At 39.9% G+C, this 23,932-nt stretch overlaps 1 protein-coding gene across 3 annotated transcripts; it reads right to left on the bottom strand.

Annotated features, from left to right (window-relative positions):
• Window positions 1-1,598: 1,598 nt before the first annotated feature.
• Window positions 1,599-22,349, bottom strand: KBTBD2 (kelch repeat and BTB domain containing 2). Of its 3 annotated transcripts, none has more exons than XM_032306005.1 (5): window positions 22,256-22,346; window positions 21,748-21,945; window positions 10,975-11,482; window positions 7,193-7,358; window positions 1,599-4,323 (listed from the first exon to the last, which is right to left on the bottom strand). In XM_032306005.1, the coding sequence occupies exons 3-5, from the start codon at window positions 11,142-11,144 to the stop codon at window positions 2,788-2,790; spliced, it is 1,872 nt and encodes a 623-aa protein (XP_032161896.1). In that variant the 5' UTR covers window positions 11,145-11,482; window positions 21,748-21,945; window positions 22,256-22,346; the 3' UTR covers window positions 1,599-2,787. The 3 variants fall into 3 exon arrangements, with proteins under 3 accessions (XP_032161896.1, XP_032161897.1, XP_032161898.1); XM_032306006.1 differs by lacking the exon at window positions 22,256-22,346 and having other exon boundaries at window positions 10,975-11,166; window positions 11,281-11,482; window positions 21,748-22,247; XM_032306007.1 differs by lacking the exon at window positions 21,748-21,945 and having other exon boundaries at window positions 22,256-22,349.
• Between the last annotated feature and the right edge of the window lie 1,583 nt (window positions 22,350-23,932).

Genomic DNA, 23,932 nt, shown 5'->3' with positions numbered 1-23,932 from the left:
GAGTATTTCAGTTCTTGACAGGATGCTGGTGCACAAGCCAGTTTGGGAGCCAGGGTAATCACAGAGCAGACTTTGTAAGGAGTTTGGAAAGGATGTTGTCTCTAGTACAGATCCTGGATTCTTTTCTTTTCTTTTGGAGTCTGAGGAAGAACTTGTAGTGGGGGCAGGTACAGACAGAGTAGGTGATGCAGTTCAGGAAGTTTTTCATTTTTTCCTGTGAACTAATCTGCTTGTAGAGTTGGGGGAAGGTGAAGGTTTCCTAAGACTGGAGGTTTCACATTGCCTTAAATGATGGGTGTCTTGCTCCTGTTGAGGACCTTTGAGGATGGGAACCACCAATCCTGTAGTGGCGCCAGCCTGTGCCCCCATGTGGTTTTCTGTGGCCATGCTCAGCAGCCCAACACAGTCAGAGGCAGACTGAGCGGAACTCAGCTGAGATTTGGGTTTGGCCGCACAGTTATAAAATAATGACAGTAAAACAAAGGAGTCTAGGATCTTGCCAATAAAGTGGCAGAAGTAGTAAGAGGACAGATCTAAGCTGGATGGAGAGCTAAGTGAAGAAAGATGACTTTTAGTGGAACTCCTAATGAGAATAAAAAATTTGGTATATTTTGGGTTTGACTATTTCAAACATAAGGACTTTATAGGACCAGCTTTTGTTCATTTTTATCACCAACAATGCTACACTGTAGGGGGATGGAGCTGTATGTAAGAAAATCCCTACCCTCAGAAACATGGTTTCTCAGAAACATTTTATAGCAGAGAGTGTCAGTAAGAACACTCAGTAGAATGATTGGCACAATCAACAGATCAAGGTGAAAGGCACTAAAGATGTGTGGGAAGGGACTCTATTCAGTGCAGGGTAAGAGGTGGATTATCAGGGAAGCATTCATATAAAAACTCCCCCAAGTAGGTCTTAAATACAGAAAGACAGCTACAAGCAGAATAGGGACAAAAAATTATTGTTGAGTAGACCAGTAGCACAGGCAAAGGCAGCAGAGTATAGGAAAAGCCTGATTAGGAGTTTATGGAAAAATAATGTAAGATAAGGCTATGAAAGTAATTTAAACTCAAATTACAGAGAGCCTTAAATGTGCTCATGAATTGGGGACTTTATTCAGTAGGCAGTAAGAGGAGTTTGTGAACATGACTGAGATGTGCTGTAGGAAGACTGGCCATCCAGAAGGAAATCCTTATCGTCATCCTTATTTAAGGCCTCACTCAATAGCTCTCAATGGGACTGCACAAAAGAGTCATCTTGAGTGAGTGCTTTGAAAGATACCTGATGGGTCTACCCACCAGAAATACCCACCTGGTACCTTTCAGCTCGGGGGAGGCTCAGGCATTTAAAAGTACTTCAGAGGATCCTAATCCAGGACCAGGGTTGAAAGGCATGGTCTTTTCTGTGTAGTTTATGTTGATACAGTAAGGCTCAAATCAGACAGTAATAAAGGAAAGCAGGATGGATGGATGGATATGTTAAATTCTGGGGGTAAAACAAAAACAAAAACCTACCTGTAACAAGCTAAATTGACCCAGCAAAATTAAAACTAAAAGCACACCATTACACCATTCCCATCACAAAAGAAAAACAGATATCGAATATATACAATTTATTTAATAAATTAATGTCATTCAAAATACAGTGCCAGAACATGATGCAGTTGAACATGCTAGTAAGGTTTGTCATGAAGCACCTGTGCTCATGTTAGATTGGCGGCGCCCCGCTACTGCTAGTGGTTCCTGGGATTAATGCCAGAGCAGCACTAGTTACCTGCTCATCTGCACGGCTAGTGCAGAGAATTCCTGAACAGTTCACCTTTCTACTCCTACCCCCCCCCACACACAACAGGTTAAAAAAAAACCACACACACACCCTGACAGCTAATGACTATACACAGTCACTCTACAGTAATGCTTGTTATTAAATTAGGATGTAATGACCTGGTTAACCCACTCTAAATCTTTAAGATGGAGAAATACAACAGCAGCAGGTAGTTATATGCATGAGCCAATGTTAATGTAATACAGAAAGTGGAGGCATTTACTGATTAAAGCTCCACACAGACCCGCACAACGAGGGACTAGCAATTCTTATTGCAAGCCCAGCAACTTAAGTCCACACCTGGTAAATGACCAGCTAATTGGAAGACCTGTATTCTAGATAGACAAGTATAAGTTAGTGAAGAGAGAATACATGCACCTAATAGTATAGTTAGACTGATCCTGCAGTCATAGCTTTCCCTGTGCAATACCATAAAATGGAAGATCTTCCTCAACTATAGTAAAGGATTTTGACAACATTTCTATACCAACATGGACACTAGTGTCAAGTGCAGCTGAATTAATTACACTGGGAAAAAAAAAAAAGTATTCTAAGACTTCAGAAAAGAAGCACGGGAATGAAATACATATACTAAAATAACCTCGGCACAATTTGTGATATACCACACTAGGAACAGGAAACTACTTTAATAAGTGAACTTTTTGAACTGTACATAACACAGGGCTAACAATGTTATTAGATAATCCAGATTCTTATGCTCTCATGATACATGTAGAAGTTTCTCAATTATTGGATAATCTATTTCATATTATGGAAGCATATCTTTCTGTAAGACTCACGGATATATATTATACTGATGCAAATATTAAGTAGGGCATAAAAATAAAATTTATCAAAGATAGACTTTATGTACTCATATTTAGTCCTTTCATAGCCTCTCCTGTTTAGCAAAGAAAATGACAAAGCACAGACATCAGGCGTGCACTCCCTCAACTCGCCGGCTATACAGGTGGTAGTGCAACCATTTCTCCATCCAGTTCAAACTCCTCGGTCCCATCCGGTGAAAAAAGGTAAGTTGGTGGTTTCCACGGAGATTCTTCAAGGCAGGATGGATACAGTTTCCCCACAGTGCACCGAAAATCTCTCCCTAAGTCCCATAGTACACGTTCAGATATATGCTGCCGCAGAGACCACCGGTCAAGTTCTAGATCATACTGGTAGGTGACATACTTAGCTCTCTCGTTTAAGTGGGTTTCTCGCATAAACACACAGAGAGAATTTGAGATCACAACAGCTCTAACACAGGGGTCTGAGTACCTCTTAGCAGGGATGTTGGCTGCCATTTTCCACTCGTTTTTGTTCACATCATAAATCTCCACAGTTACTGAAGACCCATCTACAGTGCCAGAGGGGAGCCTTATGCCAGAATTGGTAGCAATGTGCAACCCTCCAATATAGAAAATTTTATCACCAAAAGCCGCAGCCGAAGCAAAAGACCTGCTAGTCTGTCTCATGGCCATTTCTACCCATGAATCAGACCTCGGAAAGTAACAGTACATGAGGTTCAGTGTCATCACATAAATGCAGTCGTGAACCACAACTGCCGCACTCCACTGCCACGCACAAGGCAGAGGGCTTACCATTGTCCACTCATCCTTCTCAGTATCGTATCTTTCCACAGTTCTCCGATTGAGTTCTCCACCTACACTGTCTCCTCCAATTGCATAGATATAGCCTTCACAGCAAACCAGAGATGGCTTTATACGGACAAAAAGCATTGGGGTCTTTGGAAACCAGGTATTTTGCTGTGCATCAAACCAATAAAAGCAATTCACAGTTCTGAAGGCAGTTTGAAGTTTGCTTGTTTTACTGTGATTTGTTTTTGTGTTTTTCAGAGGAACTTGACCCCCTGCTATATAGATGTCATTATCAGGAGTTACAACAGTCCCAACCTTATGCAAATCGGCTGGTGGGCTACACAGCTTGTAAACTTTTTCTGCTTGGGGGCTATAACAGACAGAAGAGTAAAGACTACAAGGATTTTCTGAAGATGCTTCAATGAAAATCATCATCTCCTCTTTAGTCATTCCAAGTCTTGGTTTGAAAAACTTGGGCATAGACTTATACAGACCTTGAACCACTACAGACTTGTCATTGGGCGGCAGGCCTTGAAACCAAGCTCTCTGTGTTACTTCGGAAAGTGCATCAATTCTGATTTGGCTAAGAACTGAAGACAAATACTGGGATCGTGATTCTGTGTTGTACTCTAGCCACAGCATAGCAGCTTCGCGAACTGTCTCCTCCTTTTCAACATTTAAATTGTCACTACTGAGGATGTCTATCAGTAGGTCATGTGACAGCTGCATGAAAGCTTCCTGGTGATATACAGCAGTGAACTTGTGCTCTACCATTCTTTTAGCACTTTGTTTTAGTTCCTCACAACTGAACAGATCAGCAAAACTCAACAATCGCACGCAATTCTCTGCATTTATTTTTTTAATTAAGTATTCTCGACAACGTTGTAATACATCTTCTACCTAAAATGGGGAGGTGATAAAGACAAATTTTACTTTTATGTAAAATGCAAGTTTTTTTTTTAAATCCAAGTATTATTAATCAAATTCCTATACTATAGTTTCTATATTTAGATATGTATGCTTGGGCAAAGAGATAATGCCTTTCAGTAATAAAATAGTTTTGCATTTCTACTACTTGTCCAGTGGCCTACTTAAGTGTCCTATTTAGGAGCTAACAGTGTAACATTAAAAATAGGCTCTTAACAATAAATGGTCTTAAAGGAAAAGTATGGAAATGTATGTATAAGTTCTGTACTTTTCTAGGCTTTAAAAATATGTAATAAAAAAAAAAACAAATGGAAACAATGTAAATCACAGTACATAAATTTATAATGATAAATGATAATCATTTATTATAAATGATTACTGTTGAGTAGAATCTGGTTTCCTCAACATGAACAAGATAGTACCACAGAAGAAAACTAGGCACAATGACTAAGTACTTATCTGCCTTTCTTACCCAGAAAGATTGTCACCAAAGGAATAAATACACTAATATACAGTTATAAATTATATTTAAATAACCCACCTTAGCCATTCTGTTTCCTAGATTTGTTTTTTCTTAAGAAGGAAAAGTAGATCTCAGCTGAATCAGGAGTACTACCTACTCTACTTAAATACCACAGCAAGGTAACTAGAAATGTTTACAGTGAGAAGTCAGGGTGCTTAGACTGTATGGTCAGTACTTAGGCAGTATTAGGCAGGTTTACTCCTCTAAGCCTCAGCTTTCTCCTGTATACAATGGGGGGAGATCCTCACCAATGACTATAATAAGGATTAGATGATATCTATGTATCTACAGATAAAGCACAACCTCTAACCTAGATAAAACATTAGAATAGTAGCAGGCATATAAAAACATTATCATTCTCTGTGGTTAATATGGAAAGTCATGTTGGTAGTCACAAAAAGCCTCTTGTCAGAGGACAGCCCAGTCCAAGAGAGAGTCCTGTGTTACATTTGGTAACTATGTGCATACAGAGTTCATTAACATGGTAGGAAAAAAGTTGTAAGAACAGTGTCACTATTTACATTAATAAAGTACCGTGGAACCCAAATTTCCTAAAATTCCTCAATCTTTTTTTTTTTTTTAGCAATTCTAAAAAATACCTGATTTGAGCTTCTGGTTCTAAAAAAGGTTACTGAAAACTTCAACTATGGAAAGACCATGCAGACTGTACGCATTTGCTCCTTTAAGGTTTGGAATTAGGTTATGAATGCCTTTAATTCTAAAGCACCAAGAAGCTACTATGGACCTTAATTTCCCCGGAGTGTTAAGTACAGTAGGACACTGTATAAAACACAGACTGAGTTCTGGTTCCCAGAATTTCACTCAGTGTCATTCACAGATCACACTATGCAGTACCTATCAGGTATCACGACCTGTTCTCCCCAAATACAACCTTTAGGGTCAATGTTCTCCCCTCAGAGAAACTGTTTCTGAAGTACAAACTGTTCTTTCAAAACAAGAGAAAGGAATGAGGAATATATTTTTTAATATTCCTCTTAAATGTTTTTTAAATGTTGAGAGGAAAATAGGGTAAAATAGTTTATCTGTAAATGGATCAATGATCACTTTTTTAAATAGTTCTCCTAAATAGCTCAAATACAGTCACATGGCTATTATAAATACTTAAAGTCTGACAATTTCCATAAGAATCTTCAGATTTGGGGCACCTGAGTGGCTCAGTGGGTTGAGCCTCTGCCTTCGGCTCGGGTCATGATCTCAGGGTCCTGGATCAAGCCCCACATCAGGCTCTCTGCTCAGCAGGGAGCCTGCTTCCCCCTGTCTGTCTGCCTGCTTCTCTGCCTCCTTGTAATCTCTCTCTCTCTGTCAAATAAATAAACAAAACCTTTTAAAAAAAATTCAGATTTTCTGTGAAAAGTAATACCATCAAAAACTAATACGTCTCTGGCTTTAGGAACAAAAAATTGAAGCCCTTACAGTTTTGTTTTGGGTTTTTTTTTTAAAAGATTTTATTTATTTATTTGACAGACAAAGATCACAAGTAGGCAGAGAGGCAGGCAGAGAGAGAGAGGGAAGCAGACTCCTTGCTGAGCGGAGAGGTCATGATCTCAGGGTCCTGGGATTGAGCCACCCATCCCATCGAGGCTCTCTGCTCAGCAGGGAGCCTGCTTCCCTTCCCCTCTGCCTGCCTCTCTGCTTACTTGTGACCTCTGTCAAATAAAATCCTTAAGAAAAAAAAAAAATTATTTTTTACTTGAAATCCACACTCTCAGGTAGAATAGAAACCATTTACAATGTGAAACCAGTATGAAATTTTCACCCATCTTTTAATTAAGTTCCCATCATAAAACTAAGGAAGTTTATTGGCTGATCAAATCCTATTGTTTTTCCCCTATACATTATTTTAAAATTTATTTATTTAAGGAATCTTTACACAAATATGGGGCCCAAACCCAGGACCCTGACATCAAGAGCTGCCCGTGTTTCCAACAGCCAGCCAGGCACCCTCCCTGTACATTTTTTTTTTTTTTTTTAAGATTTTATTTATTTGTCAGAGAGAAAGAGAGATCGAGCACAGGCAGACAGAGTGGCAGGCAGAGGGAGAAGCAGGCTCCCTGCTGAGCAAGGAGCCTGATGTGGGACTCGATCCCAGGATGCTGGGATCATGACCTGAGCTGAAGGCAGCTGCTTAACCAACCGAGCCACCCAGGTGTCCCAAAGCTTGTACATTTTAAAAAGAGAAAACCTACCTTCTAAAATCTGCAGTAAGAAAATCATATCGATGTAACACAGCACTTATGAAACAATGTCTCTTGAATACATAAACTACAGTTTATGTATATAACAGGAAGATCTACTTACCTGCAGGAAGCAAGCAGTTTCATAAAGCTGTTCTACAGTGCTATCATTTATTGCCAAGTTACCCGTGTATGCGTAAGCGATTATTATCTGTAAGGTGGCTGCATCCACATTCCTCAGGTGCACATGTGTCTGTTTGCTTTCACTGAGTCCACTCATGAACATGGCCCTACCAGAGACAGAGAGAAAAAAAAGCTTAAGGGTTTAGGGTAAAACCAACATAGACATAAAAAGGAAACGAGACAACACGGATGTTTATTTAGAGCATTTGCTGAAGAATGTGTTCTAGGGAAAGCGTTGAAGGAGACAGCAAAAAAAGCATTAATTCAGTGCCAAAGAAGTATCAGACTATTCTGTTATGCCATTCTGAGTGAAAACATCAATGGAATACCATTAATATATTAATACAATGGAATACCATTCAGCAATAAAAAGGAACTAAGTATTAATGCGTACTACAACATAGATGAACCTCCAACACATGCTCAAAGAAAGAAGCCAGACATAAAAGACCACATATTGTAGGATTCCATTTATATGAAACAGCCCCACCAAAAACAAATATAGAGACAGGAGAGAGATCAGAAGCTACCCAAGGACTATGGGTAAGAATGGTGACTGACTGTAAAAGGGCAGAAATGTTTCAAATTAGATGGTAGAGATGGTTCTGCATGTCTGTAAATATTCTAAAATTCATTTAAAATGGGTGGGTTTTGTGATATGTAAATTTTAACTCAATAAAGCTGTTAAAAATGTCATTCGCTCAAATGATTCCCTAAAAATATACATGGTAGTTTCCTAAAAGTATTATATACAGGAAACCACATCAAAAAGGCAACTGGTGGTGTAGAGAAAAAGTAGAATACCCACTGGGATGCCTGGGTGGCTCAGTGGGTTAAAGCCTCTGCCTTTGGCTCAGGTCATTGTCCCAGGGTCCTGGAATCAAGCCCCACATCGGGCTCTCTGCTCAGCAGGGAGCCTGCTTCCTCCTCTCTCTCTCTCTCTGCCTGCCTCTCCACCTACTTGTGATCTCTGCCTGTCAAATAAATAAATAAAATCTTTAAAAAAAAAAAAAAAAAAAAAAGAACACCCACTACAGGTGAGAGATGAAAAGAACAATGCGAAGAATATTACTGCATGCATACGATGTGATCAAAAGGGTATCACAATACCCTAGCTTAGGCTCCTCAACGACAAGATGAGGAAAGCCATCAACATGGATAAACTAGTGAATCACGACAGAACATGACCGCTTTTTCCAGGGACAGAAGAGCTCATGCAGGAGACTGGAAAGCAAGCTGGGAAGATGAGTGGCAGTCAGGTCACAGGGCTTTAAAAGAGAGACGGAGGCGTCTAAGCCTTCTCTTACAGTGGAGAACACTGAAGGGTTTCATGCCTGGAATAATCAGTAGGATAAAATGTATTCTAAGGACAACTACTATATTGACCTCAAGGGCCAAAGGCTGAAGACAGGAAAACAGACGGAGTCTACTGCAATAATCTGCAACAGGAATAAGAAGAATCTGCCCCAGAGTGGCAGAAATGGATACAAAAGCTATCACAGTGAATTAAGATCCAGTGATTTTCTGAACAGAGGAAATGAACAGAGAGGGAAATAAAGCTATGTGTTTATTTTCCAATTAAGTGCCTGAAAGAATACTGCTAGTCACTGAGAGAAAAAATTTAAGGTCAAGGAAATGCAAGGTCAAGTTAATCCTGGGAAAAGGAGGAGTTAAATTTTAGATACCTTTAAGGTAAGGAAATAATGGAACAATCAGTTAAGTATTTAAATATTACTGAAACTCTGGAGAAGGTCAAGCATTAATGCAACAGGCTATGAATTATTTATTTACAAAGTGACATGTTAAAGGTGAGTAAGTTATCTGAGGGGGACTAAAACACTCAAAAATACACCCTGAATCCCAATGACCAACCTAAGGTAAAGTTCAATGAGGATAAAAAAGGAGAAAGAATGAGAAAAGGTTGTCCTTATTCCTCATTCTAAGCTACACCAGTGACTCCCTAACTGCTTTTGTGGTGTGTGTTGCCCTTAATTCCAGTTTTCTGACACCCCGCCTCTCTTGTCCTAAGCAGCATGGTACTGGACTGTTGCTTCTTACTTCTCTGATGAATCTTTCTTAATTTTGGCTCAGATCATGGTCCTGGGATCAAGCCCTGCATTGGGCTCTGCACTTAGCAAGGAGTCTGCTGGAGATTATCTCTAGTGCCCCCACTCCGCCCCAGTGCTTGTTCTCATTCTCTCTCAAAAATCTTTAAAAGGGGGGCACCTGGGTGGCTCAGTGGGTTAAGCCGCTGCCTTCGGCTCAGGTCATGATCTCAGGGTCCTGGGATCGAGTCCCGCATCGGGCTCTCTGCTCAGCGGGGAGCCTGCTTCCCTCTCTCTCTCTGCCTGCCTCTCCATCTACTTGTGATTTCTCTCTGTCAAATAAATAAAATCTTAAAAAAAAAAAATCTTTAAAAGGGGAGAGCTAATAAGCCTAGGTATTGACTCAATCTATAACCTCCAATTTCTAATACCATCTAACTAAGCCAACAGATCTGAAGAAGAAACTATCACAATCATTTAGGAAGCTCTTAAACATAAAAAATTTTGAAATTTTAACCCAGACCTACTAAATCAGAATTTCTAAATTTGAAATCCAAGAATCTCTGTAGAAGCACTTGAGGAGTCTGATGATCAACCAAGTTTTAGAACCACTGTTTGCAAATATGCTAAGCTTTCTAAGAAAATCAGTGTCTGAAATTGCATGAAAACTCCACAGTTTAACCTGAAACAACTGCAGGCACAGCAAAGGTAATTAGCATTTTGGCCTCAGCTTCTGCAATCATGAGATATGTTACATTAAGAAATGCAACATTTCTACACCTTCATGTATGTTAACCTCAAAAAATCAAATCCTGTCTACAGCTGTCACTAAAGGACAGCAGAAATTAACTTTCACTGCTGATCTTGACTTTATGGCCACTAGTATCTGTGAAAAGAATATACTGGTCCACATTTAACTCACCTTTATTCACTCTGTCCCTTTCAGATATTAAAAAAAATTCAACCTAAGGGCAGACCACAAAAGAATTTCTATGCCTTTGCTTCTATTCCTCTCATAAAACACATCATAAAGAGAAACCTACCTAAAAAAGATTAAAATATTCAGAAGATCATAAAAATGTAAAGTTACGCTTTACTTACTCATTTGCTATTACAAATAATCAGTTTCTAAATTCTATGGCACAGAGAACAATGTTATTAATTACTAAATATTTAAATCTGGCAAGGAGTCTGGTAAGGCCAATATCATAAATGATAACAATAACCAAGAATGAGAAAAACATTTTTCCTAAGGAAATAAAGTCCTTAACATATCTGAATAGCAACACTGATCCTCTAAAAGTTATTCTCAAGCCTACTTATATCAACAATGACTACTCTTTTCTAAATGTAGTATCTTAAAATCTCAATGGTAAATAAATTATTCAATTTTTCTTTCTCTTTCAATCTTTTTGCCTCCCCATAATTAAAACTTCACCTGAGTTAATTTCAACAAATTTCTTATATTTAAACCTTTGTAAAAACTTCTTTCACCTGTCTTTTCCATGCAAGGAAGTGAACTGGCAAGCACTACACCACTGGGATAGAAAAATTAAGCAAAACATTAAGACATCTTTTCTTTTTAACTTAAACGTTTAAAAGAATTCCTACTAAAACATTAAAATAAGCTGACATTCTGCATTTGAAATTAAAAACCAAGTAAGATTAAAGTACTTACCTAAAATAAGAGCTACATGTTGCAAGAACCATCTTATGACAAGGGAATTCAGTGCCCTCAACAATTAACACTATGTCAGTAAACAACTGCTGTTCATAAAACAGTTTTAACTGTTCCAACAAGGACACAGCATATTCAGTATTGATCTGCCTCTCGTCTTGAGTGGACATGACTGTATTCCATTAATATCTCCTGGAACAGATTGGAAAAGTCAGTCACTGATGGAAGGTCAAGTGAATGCTTCAGAAATTAAAAAAGGAGAAACTCTGCTTGCTGTTATCTGCAGCATTCAGAATCAAGACTGACACATTCACTAATGAGTATCTTGTTATATGCTTAGAATCACTCCTAGGTCATCCTGTGTTAATTAGGTTCTTCAGTTCTTCAACATGGTCTGCAGCCGTCTTGCTCAAATTTGCAACTCTTGTGCAGCTCATGAGTTAAAGAGAGTAACACACGAGGTAGATTTTGCAGTGACATCCTATGTTCTGCGAATCCTCTGGAGTAACTAAAAAAAAAAAAAAAAAAAAAAGAAAAGTCAGAGTATCCAGGCCAGTACATTTTTAGGATACAGTGCTTAAAAGGCAGATTTATATATAAATTGTATTTATTTGAAGTTCAACTACAGACACTACCATAAAAATGAACCATGAGAAAAGGGCCATTTTAAAGTCTATTAGATTTAAAATTAAAAAGACTGAAGAAAATTAACATTTACAGTTTTAAATGAATTTTTCTCTTCTCTTCAAAATATAAACATTCTAGAAAATAAAGAGCACATCAATAAGCACATATTTTTAAAGTTATTTTAAAATAAAGAATTTAAATTACTAGCAAAGCCATATCTCGTAGTTGTTTAGTGGCAATACAGGACCATAATTTATGAGGAAAAAAACACCTCAAAAAAACAACAACCCTTTCTCTTGCATGGAGAACCTTATTTTCAGGACATAGTCTAAATGTACTTACAAAGGTTTTATACTTAATTTAAATTACTTAAACTATATGGTAAATAGATTCCATTAGTTTCTTTCCAAAGTATACACTATGTTTTTTATATGTATAGTTCAGTAAGAGAAGTATATGCAATAGATCTTTGCACAGTGGTTCCATCCTGGAAATCTTTCTAAGTATACAATTTTACTGGGGGAAAAAAACTTTTTTAAACTAAACATGATAAAGAGACATGTGTTACTACATGGAAGACTCCATATTATACAAATATGAACGCTCTCCAAAATGTGTAACTTTAAGACAAATCCAATCTAAATCCTATCTGCAGAAGATTCATCTAAAAGAATGCACAGAAGTTGCCAAGATATTTGAGGGAAAGGGAGGGCAAGTTTTTCCTCATGATTCTTATCAAATAATAAAATATATTACAAAATATATATATATATATTACAAATCTACAATAAGCCGAAGTAAATATAAGAAATTAGACTAAACTCTAGCATTTTAAAATGAAAGATTGCCTTATTTCAACAAATAATGTTGGAACAACTCACTAACCACCTGAGAGGAAAAAATGTTATATTGCAAAGCACTCATTAAAAAAAATTCCAGCTGAAATAAAATTTAAATTATTTGGAAATCAGTAATTACAACATATGGCAAAGGAATTTCAAATCAGGAAAAGAGGTAAAACCCATACAGAATTAATAAATAGCTAAAAACTATCACTTCCTCTTGAATTAGATAACTCTTAGTTCCCATAATCAAAAAATCAAGTACTACTCACAGGAAACCTATAAATAATACCGTGACTGGAACCACTAACACTTTTTCTCACAAAGTATCTCCCATATGTCAAAGAGAAGATCACACTGTACTTCCTGCCAAACTACTGTATTACACAAATTGCTAACTTGATATACACTTGTCAAATTTCCAACAAACTTAACTCTAAACGTAACTAAAACAGGTGCAAAGGCAGAGTGAGACTTTGGGTCATTTAAGGTAACGACTTTGCTCTTCCAGATCTCGAAGTTACACTATAAATCTCATCTACTACTACAACCTCTAAGGCTAATAATACCTAAAATCACTGGCTATTTTCACTTATCAATGATGCAAGATCCAGTGTTAGTAACGGTGTGGGACAATGAGTATTCTTACACAGTGTAAGCCAATTCATACCTACATGTCCTTATTCAAAACCCTTAGAGCTAGGTATGTTCTGGAATTTAGAATTTTTCAGGTTTTACAGAGGTAATATGGTATATATATCACGTATTACAGGATGCTCTCAAGAAATCTGGTGCAGCACTCCATAACTGAACAAATTACGATCTTTTCTGTGAGAAATACGAACAATGTGAAAATACTAGAAATAGCCTCATGTTACTTCAGGTTGAGTTTTGTTAGTTTTCTCTTCAAACCTGATTTTAAGAGCTTTCTGAATTTCAGAACTGCAAGTGAATGACTACAGAAAGCAGAATATCTGGCAATGTAAATATTCAATATCTCAATCTATCAATTCTACCTCTAGAAATTTATCTTACAGAAATGCATGCATTGATAAACTGGGAAGTCCTAACCCTAGCTGCAAGACCCAAAATTGTCCTCATCCATATTTACCCCAGGTGAGAGGAACTGGTAGCCAGGGCCCGGATGGATTTGGATCACACTGCTAGACCCCAGAATTCCTTGCAGATTAGCTGAACAGCCTCTCCCTCTGGCCATTTCTTTAACTTCATAACATGACCTGATTTTTTGTAGGGACTTGATTTCTTGCTGTGACTCTTTTAGGCCTCATTTGTTATGTCTGGGTTTTACTAGATCTGAGTTTTTTTTAAATCATACTCATGAAACCATACTGAAACAAGTGAAGTCTGCTTTTATAAAATTACACTGTGAGCCAACTTTATGTAATCCTCATTATGACTGCTTTATGCACCCTTATTTCCCAGGCCTTACTTTGTAATCTAAGGTTCACTTTCTTCCTGATAAGATAATTTTTATTTACAATATCTTAATACTAAAATTGGCAGAGGGGCGCCTGAGTGGCTTTAGTCATTAAGCGGCTGCCTTCGGCTCAGGTCATGATCCCAGGGTCCTGGGACAGAGCCCCACTCAGGCTCTCTGCTGAGCGGGAAGTCTGCTTCTCCCTCTCCAGCCCCCCTGCTTGTGTTCCCTCTCTCGTGGTCTCTCTGTCAAATAAATAAAATCTTTAAAAAAATAAAATAAAATAAAGGAGGCAGAAAAGGTAAGTAATTTAGAAATCAAGTAATTAAGTTTAATAATTTAAACAGATCTGTATCTAGTACAATTCAAAATAAAGCTGTCACTTTTGAGACTACAGACTTCAAAATATATTAACTAAAAACGTGAAAAGGTACAAAGTTTTCTTTTTTTTAAGTTTTATTTATTTATTTATTTATTTGACAGACAGAGATCACAAGTAGGCAGAGAGGCAGGCAGAGAGAGAGGAAAGCAGGTTCCCTGCCGAGCAGAGAGCCCGATATGGGGCTCGATCCCAGGACCCTGGGATCACGACCCGAGCCGAAGGCAGAGGCTTTAACCCACTGAGCCACCCAGGCACCCCAGGGGCAAAGTTTAAAATGATCAACTAACATCCCTCAAATGCCCATAACATAACCATTTACTATAACAAGATTCCTCTTCTCCCAAAAACAAAACTTGAAATCAATATCCTAAAATTTTTATTTTATAGTCTGTACTGTATTACCAGTGATTTGATGTATTTTATGAATTTTCCCTTTTTAATAAATGTATTATGTCACATACCATTCTCTTATACCTAAAATTAGCTTCAAAATAAGTCACACATCCTGTTATCTGCAGAAGTTAGCACCCACAGACTAATTCCCAGGAATCAAGAAATTATTTAATTTTCTATCACAAATTAATGGCTGCTTAAGTTTAACTCAACAAATGTTTACTGAGTATTCATTAAGTGCTGGTCATTGTACTGTTAAGTACTCAGACTGAGAGTTGCCAACCACTAGAGCCCCAAAACACCTTATGCATTTATTCTTACTACAGACTATAGCCCAAACCATGATTATCATTTAAAAAGTTTTAAAACTAATTATTCTAAACAAAAGCTAAAAAGGTGGCAGCAAATAGGTGAACAAGTCATGTATAAGAAAATTTTTTAATAAAGTAAGGAATTTTAAGACCTAAAAAGTGCAAAATATAGAGGAAAAGAAAAAACTAAGTAACGTTTTTCTTAAAATCTACCGATCTTGGGACACCTGGGTCGTTCAGTCAGTTAAGCGTCTGCCTTCGGCTCAGGTCATGATCCCAGAATCCTGGGATGGAGTTCTGCATGAGGCTCCCTGTTCAGCCGGGAGTCTGCTTCTCCCTCTGCCTGGGGCTCCCCCTGCTTGTGCTCTCTCTCTGACCAAAAAAAAAAAAAAAAAACCTTAAAAATTAAACAAACCTAGCTGTCTAGAAATTTCATTTCCAAACTTCTGATAACACAAGAACAAGAAATTTTATTCTCTATCATAAGAAAAATTGCAATACAAGTAAAATGAGCAAAGGAGGTAGCTAGCACTTGGCTCCACTACGAACAGTGGTTCACACTACAGAAAGCAAAAAAACTTAATAAAGACCTTTTTTAAGCCTTCTCAATTTATATATGCAATGATTATCTAATTTAGAAAAATAAACTTTAAGGGGTATACTACTTTCTCCTCTTACATGAAGACAAAATATTCTAGAGAATATGCAAGCTGTAAAGTCTCTGTCCCAAATGCTTAACTCTGTTGGTATAGCCCCAAAGCAGCAAAAGACAGTACATAAACAAACGGGCATACTGTGTTTTAGTAAAACTTATTTCCAAAAACAGGCTACAGACCACATGTACCAATCTCTGCTTCAGACTGCCTCTTGATCAAATATTAAGAGACTTTGATTAAAATGCATAACTCAAGTTGTTTTTCCTAGAAGAATATTTTCCCTTTAGATCACAAAAACAGGGGAAAAGCACAAGCCTTAAAATGCTTAAAAGTTGAATTAAATGTGATTCTTTTTTTTTTTTAAGATTTATTTATTTGACAGAAATCACAAGTAGGCAGAGAGGCAGGGAGAGAGAGAGGGAGAAGCAGGCTCCCCGCTGAGCAGAGTCCAACGTGGGGCTCGATCCCAGGACTCCGAGATCAGACCAGAGCCGAAGGCAGAGGCCCAACCCACTGAGCCACCCACCAGGCGCCCCAAATTAAATGTAATTCTTAATGTAACCTGTATATATTCCACTTTCACCTAAAATATTTTAAGAACTGTTACCTAATCACACAACTAACTGCTTTCTCCACCTACTGCAGGTTCAGTGGATTCTGAAACACTTTCTCTTTTACGTACTGTGAGTACCCTTTATTGAGGTTAAAAACATAAAGGACATTCCTCTACAAGATAATCTGTTGAAAAAAATAAAGAAAAAACAATGAGAAAAAATATTATAGAGCCAGAAACACAACCTATTTTCTATTTTATCAACTATAATAATAACTGCATACATTTGAGAACCACAAGATGTGTCAGAGACAATTTTTGTGTCAAGAGATATGCTTTAAAATCCTGTATTTTAAAGCTGGTCATTAGAATATCAGAACAAATTCCACAATGAAAAATGCTGACCAGAGTAAGAATTAAATGGGAGTTGTACAAACATAATATAATGAAATTCAGAATCTAATAAAGTGCAATAAACTTTGATATAAAAATTATGGGTATTATAACTTCTTTTTCTATGTTATGGGCTCAATTCCATGGTTTTTACTGATTGGTTGAAGGCAGAGAGTAACAGCACTGAATAAAGTCAGATAGCCACAAGCAGGACGAGATCCCTTCTTCTATTCTCTACCCACTGACTTCCTGCAAAACACTAGAGGACAAAGTCCACCTTATTTTTAAATCTAAGGGCTACCTATAGAAGTAGGAAATTTTATAAACTATGACTGAAAGAAAAACGAAAAAGAAAAAAATTGGGGTTCTAATAACGTTTTTTTCTCTATTGAGTGAATTCTACCACACAAAACAGCTTCGAAACAAACACAGCTATTAGATGATCAGGATTAAATCAGTCAACAATCCAAATTAACATACACAATTTTATTTAAAAATCTGAAACACCTCTTATGGGTACTTATTCCAACAGGTTTTCCTCAAATAATCAATGTGACTGTAAAATAACAGTATCACAAAAAAGATGCTTAAGTCCACAGGCTTCAAAAGTCAAAATATGCCCCAAACTTTATCTACAAAGAAAATCTATACAAAGTAAATATAGCTAATCACAAAGGATAGTAACAATAAGGGCGCCTGGATGGCTCAGTGGGTTAAGCCTCTGCCTTCAGCTCGGGTCATGATCTCGGGGTCCTGGGATCGAGTCCCGCACTGGGCTCTCTGCTCATCGGAGAGCCTGCTTCCCCCTCCCTCTCTGCCTGCCTCTCTGCCTACTTGTGATTTCTCTGTGTGTCAAATAAATAAATAAATAAAATCTTTAAAAAAAAAAAAGTAACAATAAGCTATATATTTTATAGATTCTGAACATTGTTATTAAAGGAGTAGAAACCAAGATTAACTGGAGAAAGGCATGAAAAGGTTGAAATTTTTAAAAATAACTCCAAACACAAAGATTTCAGAGGTTGATGGCAGTGGATTTTATTGGGGGTGGGGGGTGTCTAATTTCACTTTGATACCTAGTTTTTCATCCCATAGGTATGTCATTTGTAGTAACCTTCCACTGAGCAGCCACAGAAACACAAACAGAAGGAAAGCAAGTTTTTCCAATGTTAACCAGGCAAAACCTGGAAGATCAAGGAAAGAATAAAGTATTAAATAACTGCTGAATGTAAAAATGAGATTAATTTGCTGTTAACTGAGCTGTGTATGTTAAATGAAATAAAAAGATGAGAAGGAGGTTGCCAAGAAGGACTGCAAAGAAATTCTACAAAGGATGAAGTAACAACAGCGAGGAAGGGCAGCGGACTGGAGGTCATCATCTGGACAAAGCGCTTCCCAACTACACATTATTAACTTAGATGGTGCTGCATCTTTCAATGCCACAATCGCCAACACAGAAGATAGAAAACTTTTCTTGGAAAGGATCCAAGGCATTCTGAATGTCAAGTTATTGCCAAAAAATTAAGAGCATGAGCTGTGGAGTCGTGAAAGCTCAATTCTTTAACTTACTAGTTGTATAACCTTTTGTAAATTAGTTACTTTCTGTGCCACAATATGGTAATCAGTGAAATGGAAGATAAAAATGGAACTATTCTCAATGAGTTGATTAAATGATTTTCATAAAGATCTTAGGACCAGTGCCTGACACATTACACTACACATAAACATCTACAGTTGTACTTATTAATGCGTTCACTGGCTAGGTTTTTTGTGGCACTTTCCCAACTCCTCAATCTCCACACCTGTACCAGGTCCAGGCGTCCCAGTTACAAGGTCTCAGCACTCAAACACAGTTCTCTTTTTACCATGGGTGAAAAGGATCCTAGACATTCAAAGATTTAGGGAGTATTTTGATGGTACAAATCATGAAACTGGCTCAACAAAGACTAATCTTCAAAGGGCTGATGCCAGTGCAAACAAAACAAAACAAAACAAAACAAAACAAAAAACTAAAGGAGAACCAGAAAGCACCAGTGACAAAATAAAACACTGTTCGTATTAATGAAGTGATAGGTTTCTCCATAAGCTGGACAAAATACTGGTGCCAGCAAATTTGCTTTCAAATTATCAAAACCACTCTGACAGTTGAGAATGTCTGGAAAAGTACTCTGTCTTATAATGACGGTCAACCACTACACAGAATTTTTTGGAGCTGTGACAAACATCTATTAAAAAACAAACACCTTGCCTTTTGAAGAATTTATCAAGTTTGGTAAATGTCAGTATAGCTTTCCCTATTCTAACCAAGTATCAGACCTCAGGTCTATTCCAATGTTCTTCATTTCCGACCACAATGAAAACTCTATAGGGCTCCATCAAGTAAATTCAGATAAGAAGTATATGCTTCTGTACTACATTATGATTAGTAAGTTATTTCACTTCAAAAATATCAAACAAGACCATAAAGGAGATGCCACCTGTGACAGAATAATCCTATGATTATAGTATGTCGCTTTATTTTGGATATTGCTTTTCATTCTTTCTTCAGCTCAGCAATGACTTAAGAAAACTAGAGAAATGTAGACCAAAGCAAAACTGACCTTAACGTTCTCACTGGGATTTCATTTTCCACCAAGTCAATTATTTTTTTCAATCACAACAGCAGAAGAAAATATTTCCCAGATATTCAAACATACTGGTGTAGTCATTAAGGATACAGTCAGTTAACAATGATTATGACTACTGAAGTTTCTCAGTTTCTTCTGGGGGGGCGGGGGAAGTAAACTGAGGAATATTTAGAATCCTTTGCCTGCCATGGAAACTACTACATGTCACCACTTGTCAGAGGTATGGAAGTGGAGCAAAGAAAGCCAAGAATTTTAAAAGCTTCTCTCATTATATTTTTTTCTCCAAATCCACAACAATCCCTTCTTCTCACACTGAGGAAACCTCGGTACTGCAAATTCCTGGCAAGGGAACCAGGTGTAATCTTCAAATATTTAAAAAATTACTTGTAATCAACCTGTCATTTCATATTTTTTTCAAGATTTTATTTATTCAAGAGAGAGAATGAGAGACAGACAATGGTGAGGGAGGATCAGAGAGAGAAGCAGACTCCCCACTGAGCAGGGAGCCCCACGTGGAACTGGATTCCAGGACTCCAGGATCATGACCTGAGGGAAGGCAGTCGCTTAACCAAAGGAGCCACCCAGGTGACCTCAACCTGTCATTTCTAATACTCAAATACTACTGCTCTATTCAAACTCCACAAAACTGAAAATGATAAGACTGAGATATAATGAAGTTCGACATTTTCATTCATGTGTTTTATGACTGTAGGACAAATCCTTTTTCCCCAATCTCAGGAAGCTAGGCAACAAGAAAAACAACTTGTCTAAATAAATGTGTAAAATCTTTTGGCTTTTCAGATTACATTCAAACTTGTAGGAATTCACTGTTCAATGTTTGATTCTTATGGAACAGCTCATTATTTCCATTAACTAGGAGAAAGAAAATCTACAGAATTGTGTGGGCTTAGGAACTATTACATGGCTATTTCCACCCTCCTCCTCATAGGCCCCATAAATAAAGTTAACAGACTTTATACTTCCTATGACAGCAAACAAAAAGGGGAGAAGAGTTACAATACTTTGAACTCTTCCTACAAAACTCCGTGTAGAGGAAACGGTACTACGTGGAAAAGTGAGGACTATGAGAGATGCTCAACAGAAATGTCATACATAGTACTATACAGTCTACCCACAGACTTAGGATTTCAGTACCCAAACTAAAGGAGTTTCAATTAGCACTTAGATCAACGAAAGGTGAAAGTGAAAAAGTAAGCTTAACCTTAGTTAGCTGCCAGATGAAAAGAACAGCAAAATTTCACATTTCAAGACTAGAAAACAAAAGACTGGTTTGACTTCTCAATTTACTTTAGGTCAGGGGAAAAGAAAATCCTTCTGAAAAAACAAAAACAAACAAAAAAACGTTACCAAAGGCTAACTAAAATAAGTCACAATCGCAAGAGATTTGAAGTCCATTATTACCCAAATTCAGGCAAAAACTCACAATTCAGAAGGAAGGAGAAAAAAAAATTCCACCCTATTAGCTGCCTCAATAGAAGAAAATATAATTTTGGTCAAACCACATTGCTGATAAGATTTTGTTTCTGAACGCCTGAATGCTCAGTGAGCCAGACGTACAGATTCATGTATAAACAACACGTGACCAGCCTTGCACCCTACATTTTTATAAGGCTGAGTGATATAGAAGATAAACACTATATACAAACATGCCCTTTTAACGTTCATTTTACATTTTGGGTTTTCCATTTTCACGTGAAGGGACCAGAGGTAACGGACAATCTAAGGGTCTGCAGCCCATGAAGTGTGTATTCATTCCTCTCCCTTTGAGGTCGCTGTAAAACAAGACCTACGATAGCTAAACTGCGGGGGGACGGGGGGGGGCGGCGAGGGAGGGGAAGACGGTAACTCAGAATAACTGCTTCAAGTCAAACCAAGAGATATTCTTATACTTCATGGTTTGTCAATTCATGGGGAGAGGGAGGTGGTCGAGTTCAAATAAGTTAACGATTTCAGTCTGAAGTAAACATGTACACAATTTTGTTTCAAAGGGCAGCTTCTGCTTTTTAAAAATCGTCAGATCCGGATGGGCTCTCTGTTAATCTACACATCTCCTGCTTACTTCAGATGCACCGGTAAAGAAAAAGAAAATGTAAGGAAGGGCTTGCCCTTCCCCGGCCCACCATCTCGCAAACCCGTCGCGAGGCGTCAAGGGAAACAGCTTTATTTTGGCAAGGGCGGGCGCCAACCGGGGCCAGGGCGCCGCCCGGGGGCCCGGGGCCGGAAACGCCCCCGCGAGCGGCGCACCCCGCCGCCCCAGCCCCACACACCGGCCCGGCGCGGGGCTGCGGAGGGACCGCCGCAGGGTGCGGAGGGCGGCGCCGGCTGCCCGCGCCCCTCCCCCGCCCGCGGCGGAAACGTCTCGGGTTTGAAAGATGCCGCCGCCGCCCCCTGCTCCCCCCTCCGCCCACGGAGCCACAAAGGGCCGAGCCCCCTCCCACCGCTGCCCTTCTTCCCCAATTCCTCCACAGGTCTTCGCGGGCTCTCCCCGCCCGCCCCTCCCTCTCGCCCGGCGCTGGCGACGCCTGCTCACCCGTGTCCCCAGGTCCGGAAGATTGGGATCCGGTGCGACCAGAGACCCTGAAAACACTGGGCCCCTCGGGCGCGGGGGCGTGGCCCTCCCGCCCAGGCCAGGGCCGGGGTCTCGCCTCCGCCTCCCCCGAGGAAGCTTGGAGCCGCCGCCTCGTCTTCCTTCCGGCTTTCCCTCGCGCCCTCCCTCGGTCGGCCGGTCCTGCGCGGAAAGCAGCGTCCTCTGCGGGCGCCGCCGCACGCTCCTCAGGGCCCGACCACCGCCAGACTCCTCCCCCGGGAGCCGCCGGGCCGCGAGACGCCCGGCTCGCCGCTCCTGCCCCGCCCCTGCGGCGCGCGCTCGCCCCCTTCGCGGGCCCCTTCCGCGGCCTGGGAACGCGCGGCCAGCGGACCGTGAGCCAGCCTTCGCCAGGTTTCAATTCCCGCCGCTCGCGCCCGCCCAGCGGCACATGCGGCAGTTTTGCAGTTTCCCGGGTTCTGGAAGATCCCCCTCCCCGTCCTCCCGCCCTTACCCTAGCTTCCCCCGCCCTTTTCCTTTGCTGGATCCCACCGGAAAGCCAAAACAATTGGGTCCGCGCAAGCGCGAAAAAGGAAGCGGAAAAGGGAGGAAGGGAGGGGGCGGTGCGAGGTGACGCGGAGGCGCTTTTGGAGGGGTTTCCCGGAGAAGGTCAGCCGATAGCCCGCTGAGGGCGCGTGCGCGGCGTGGTGGTCGCCCTCGAGTCCGGCGGCCTTGGGACACCGGAGGTTTTAGGCTTGGCCTGCCACAGGGAGAGGCCCGAGAAATTCGGTGCTAGGAAACCCAGACACCAAAGCACGAAATTTTATGCCATAGGCTGTTTTCCCTCCTTTGAAATACAGAAACGTTCAGGTTGGGTCAGGAATAGGGAAAGAGGAAGACTAGACGTCAGACCACGGGAAGAAGGGAGACGTTGGGAGGCTGACTGAATGGGCTTTGTCTCCTCAGACCCTGCTCTCCAAAATGCGCCTTCCACTTTCAGAGCAGGGTTGGCTTTCCCAATCTCATCTAGAAAGGCTTCTGTCCAGGTCTTTCAAGGCCAAGGAAAACCTCACAGCCGCACCTGAAAGGGCCCACAGTTCAGTGGAGGAAACCGTTGTCAGGGTGAGGAGGGGAGCAGCTGTATATGAATCCCTCGGATAGGTTTGTGCTGCAGTGCGGTGGCTACCTGCTCCCCCCACCCCACTCCACCCCACCCCAGCAAGTTCCAAAGGAGCGCCTTCGGCTTCACAAGCTTAAGCCTTTGTAGCAGCAGATGGCTGTGGCCCACGCTGGTTTGGTTAACTTGGTACAGCTTGCTAGCAAGCAGAAAGTTGTAGATTTGCTCTCATTTGATAGAAGTTATTCATGGATGCAAAATTATCAGGAATGCCCACACAGACCTCACCTACCTTTGTAATTTACACTCTCGGCACAAACCCAATCTGGAATATGTACATGACTAATTATAAACTAAAAGCCTTTAGTTACCAAAGAGCCTCTTCCTGTAGGCTAGGTTACATCAACTGAATGTACGCCAAGATGTGTGTATTTGGGAATACTGGTAAAGAATTTTACAGAAGAGTTTAGAAAATAGGTTCATTCAACAAATCTTTATTGAGTGCCAGGTATGGTATCATTCTGCTTACTCTGGTTAAATGCTTAAGTGGTTTGATATTAAACAGCAGAGAAGCTATATAAAAGATTCAGTCTTTTAACACATTTGAGCACCTACTCTGTGCCAGACTGGACCCTGGAGATGCAAAGCCTGAACAAGAAGGCACAAACCACAAATGATACCTTTGGTAAGAGTTTGTGTTGTGGCACCTGCATGGTGCAGTGGGTTAACTGACCTACTGCTCAGGCCATGATCTCAGGGTCATGAGATGTAGTCCACATTGGGCTCCATGCTGACCCTGGAGTTAGCTTGAGATTCTCTCTCCCTCTCCCTTTATCCCTCCTGCTTGTGCTCTCTCTGACATAAATAAATAAAATTTTTAAAAAAATTTTTTAAGATTTTATTTATTTATTTGACAGACAGAGATCACAAGTAGGCAGAGAGGCAAGCAGAGAGAGAGGAGGAAGCAGGCTCCCCGCTGAGCAGAGAGCCCGATACGGGGCTCGATCCCAGGACTCTGGGATCATGACCTGAGCCACCCAAGCGCCCCTAAAATATTTTTAAAAAATAAATAAA

The sequence above is a fragment of the Mustela erminea genome, chromosome 11, assembly GCF_009829155.1.
Source record: "Mustela erminea isolate mMusErm1 chromosome 11, mMusErm1.Pri, whole genome shotgun sequence".
NCBI lineage: Eukaryota > Metazoa > Chordata > Mammalia > Carnivora > Mustelidae > Mustela > Mustela erminea.
The sequence above is the reverse complement of the archived record's forward strand: the minus strand, read 5'-3'. Positions and strand labels throughout refer to the sequence as shown.

Coding starts and splice junctions, on each gene's coding strand:
- KBTBD2 (XM_032306007.1), bottom strand. CDS start 11,144: ATGTCCACTCAAGACGAGAGGCAGATCAATACTGAATATGCTGTGTCC. Junction 7,359..10,974: donor ACATGTAGCTCTTATTTTAG/GTAAGTACTTTA, acceptor TGTCTCTGGTAG/GGCCATGTTCATGAGTGGAC. Junction 4,324..7,192: donor AAACTGCTTGCTTCCTGCAG/GTAAGTAGATCT, acceptor TCCCCATTTTAG/GTAGAAGATGTATTACAACG.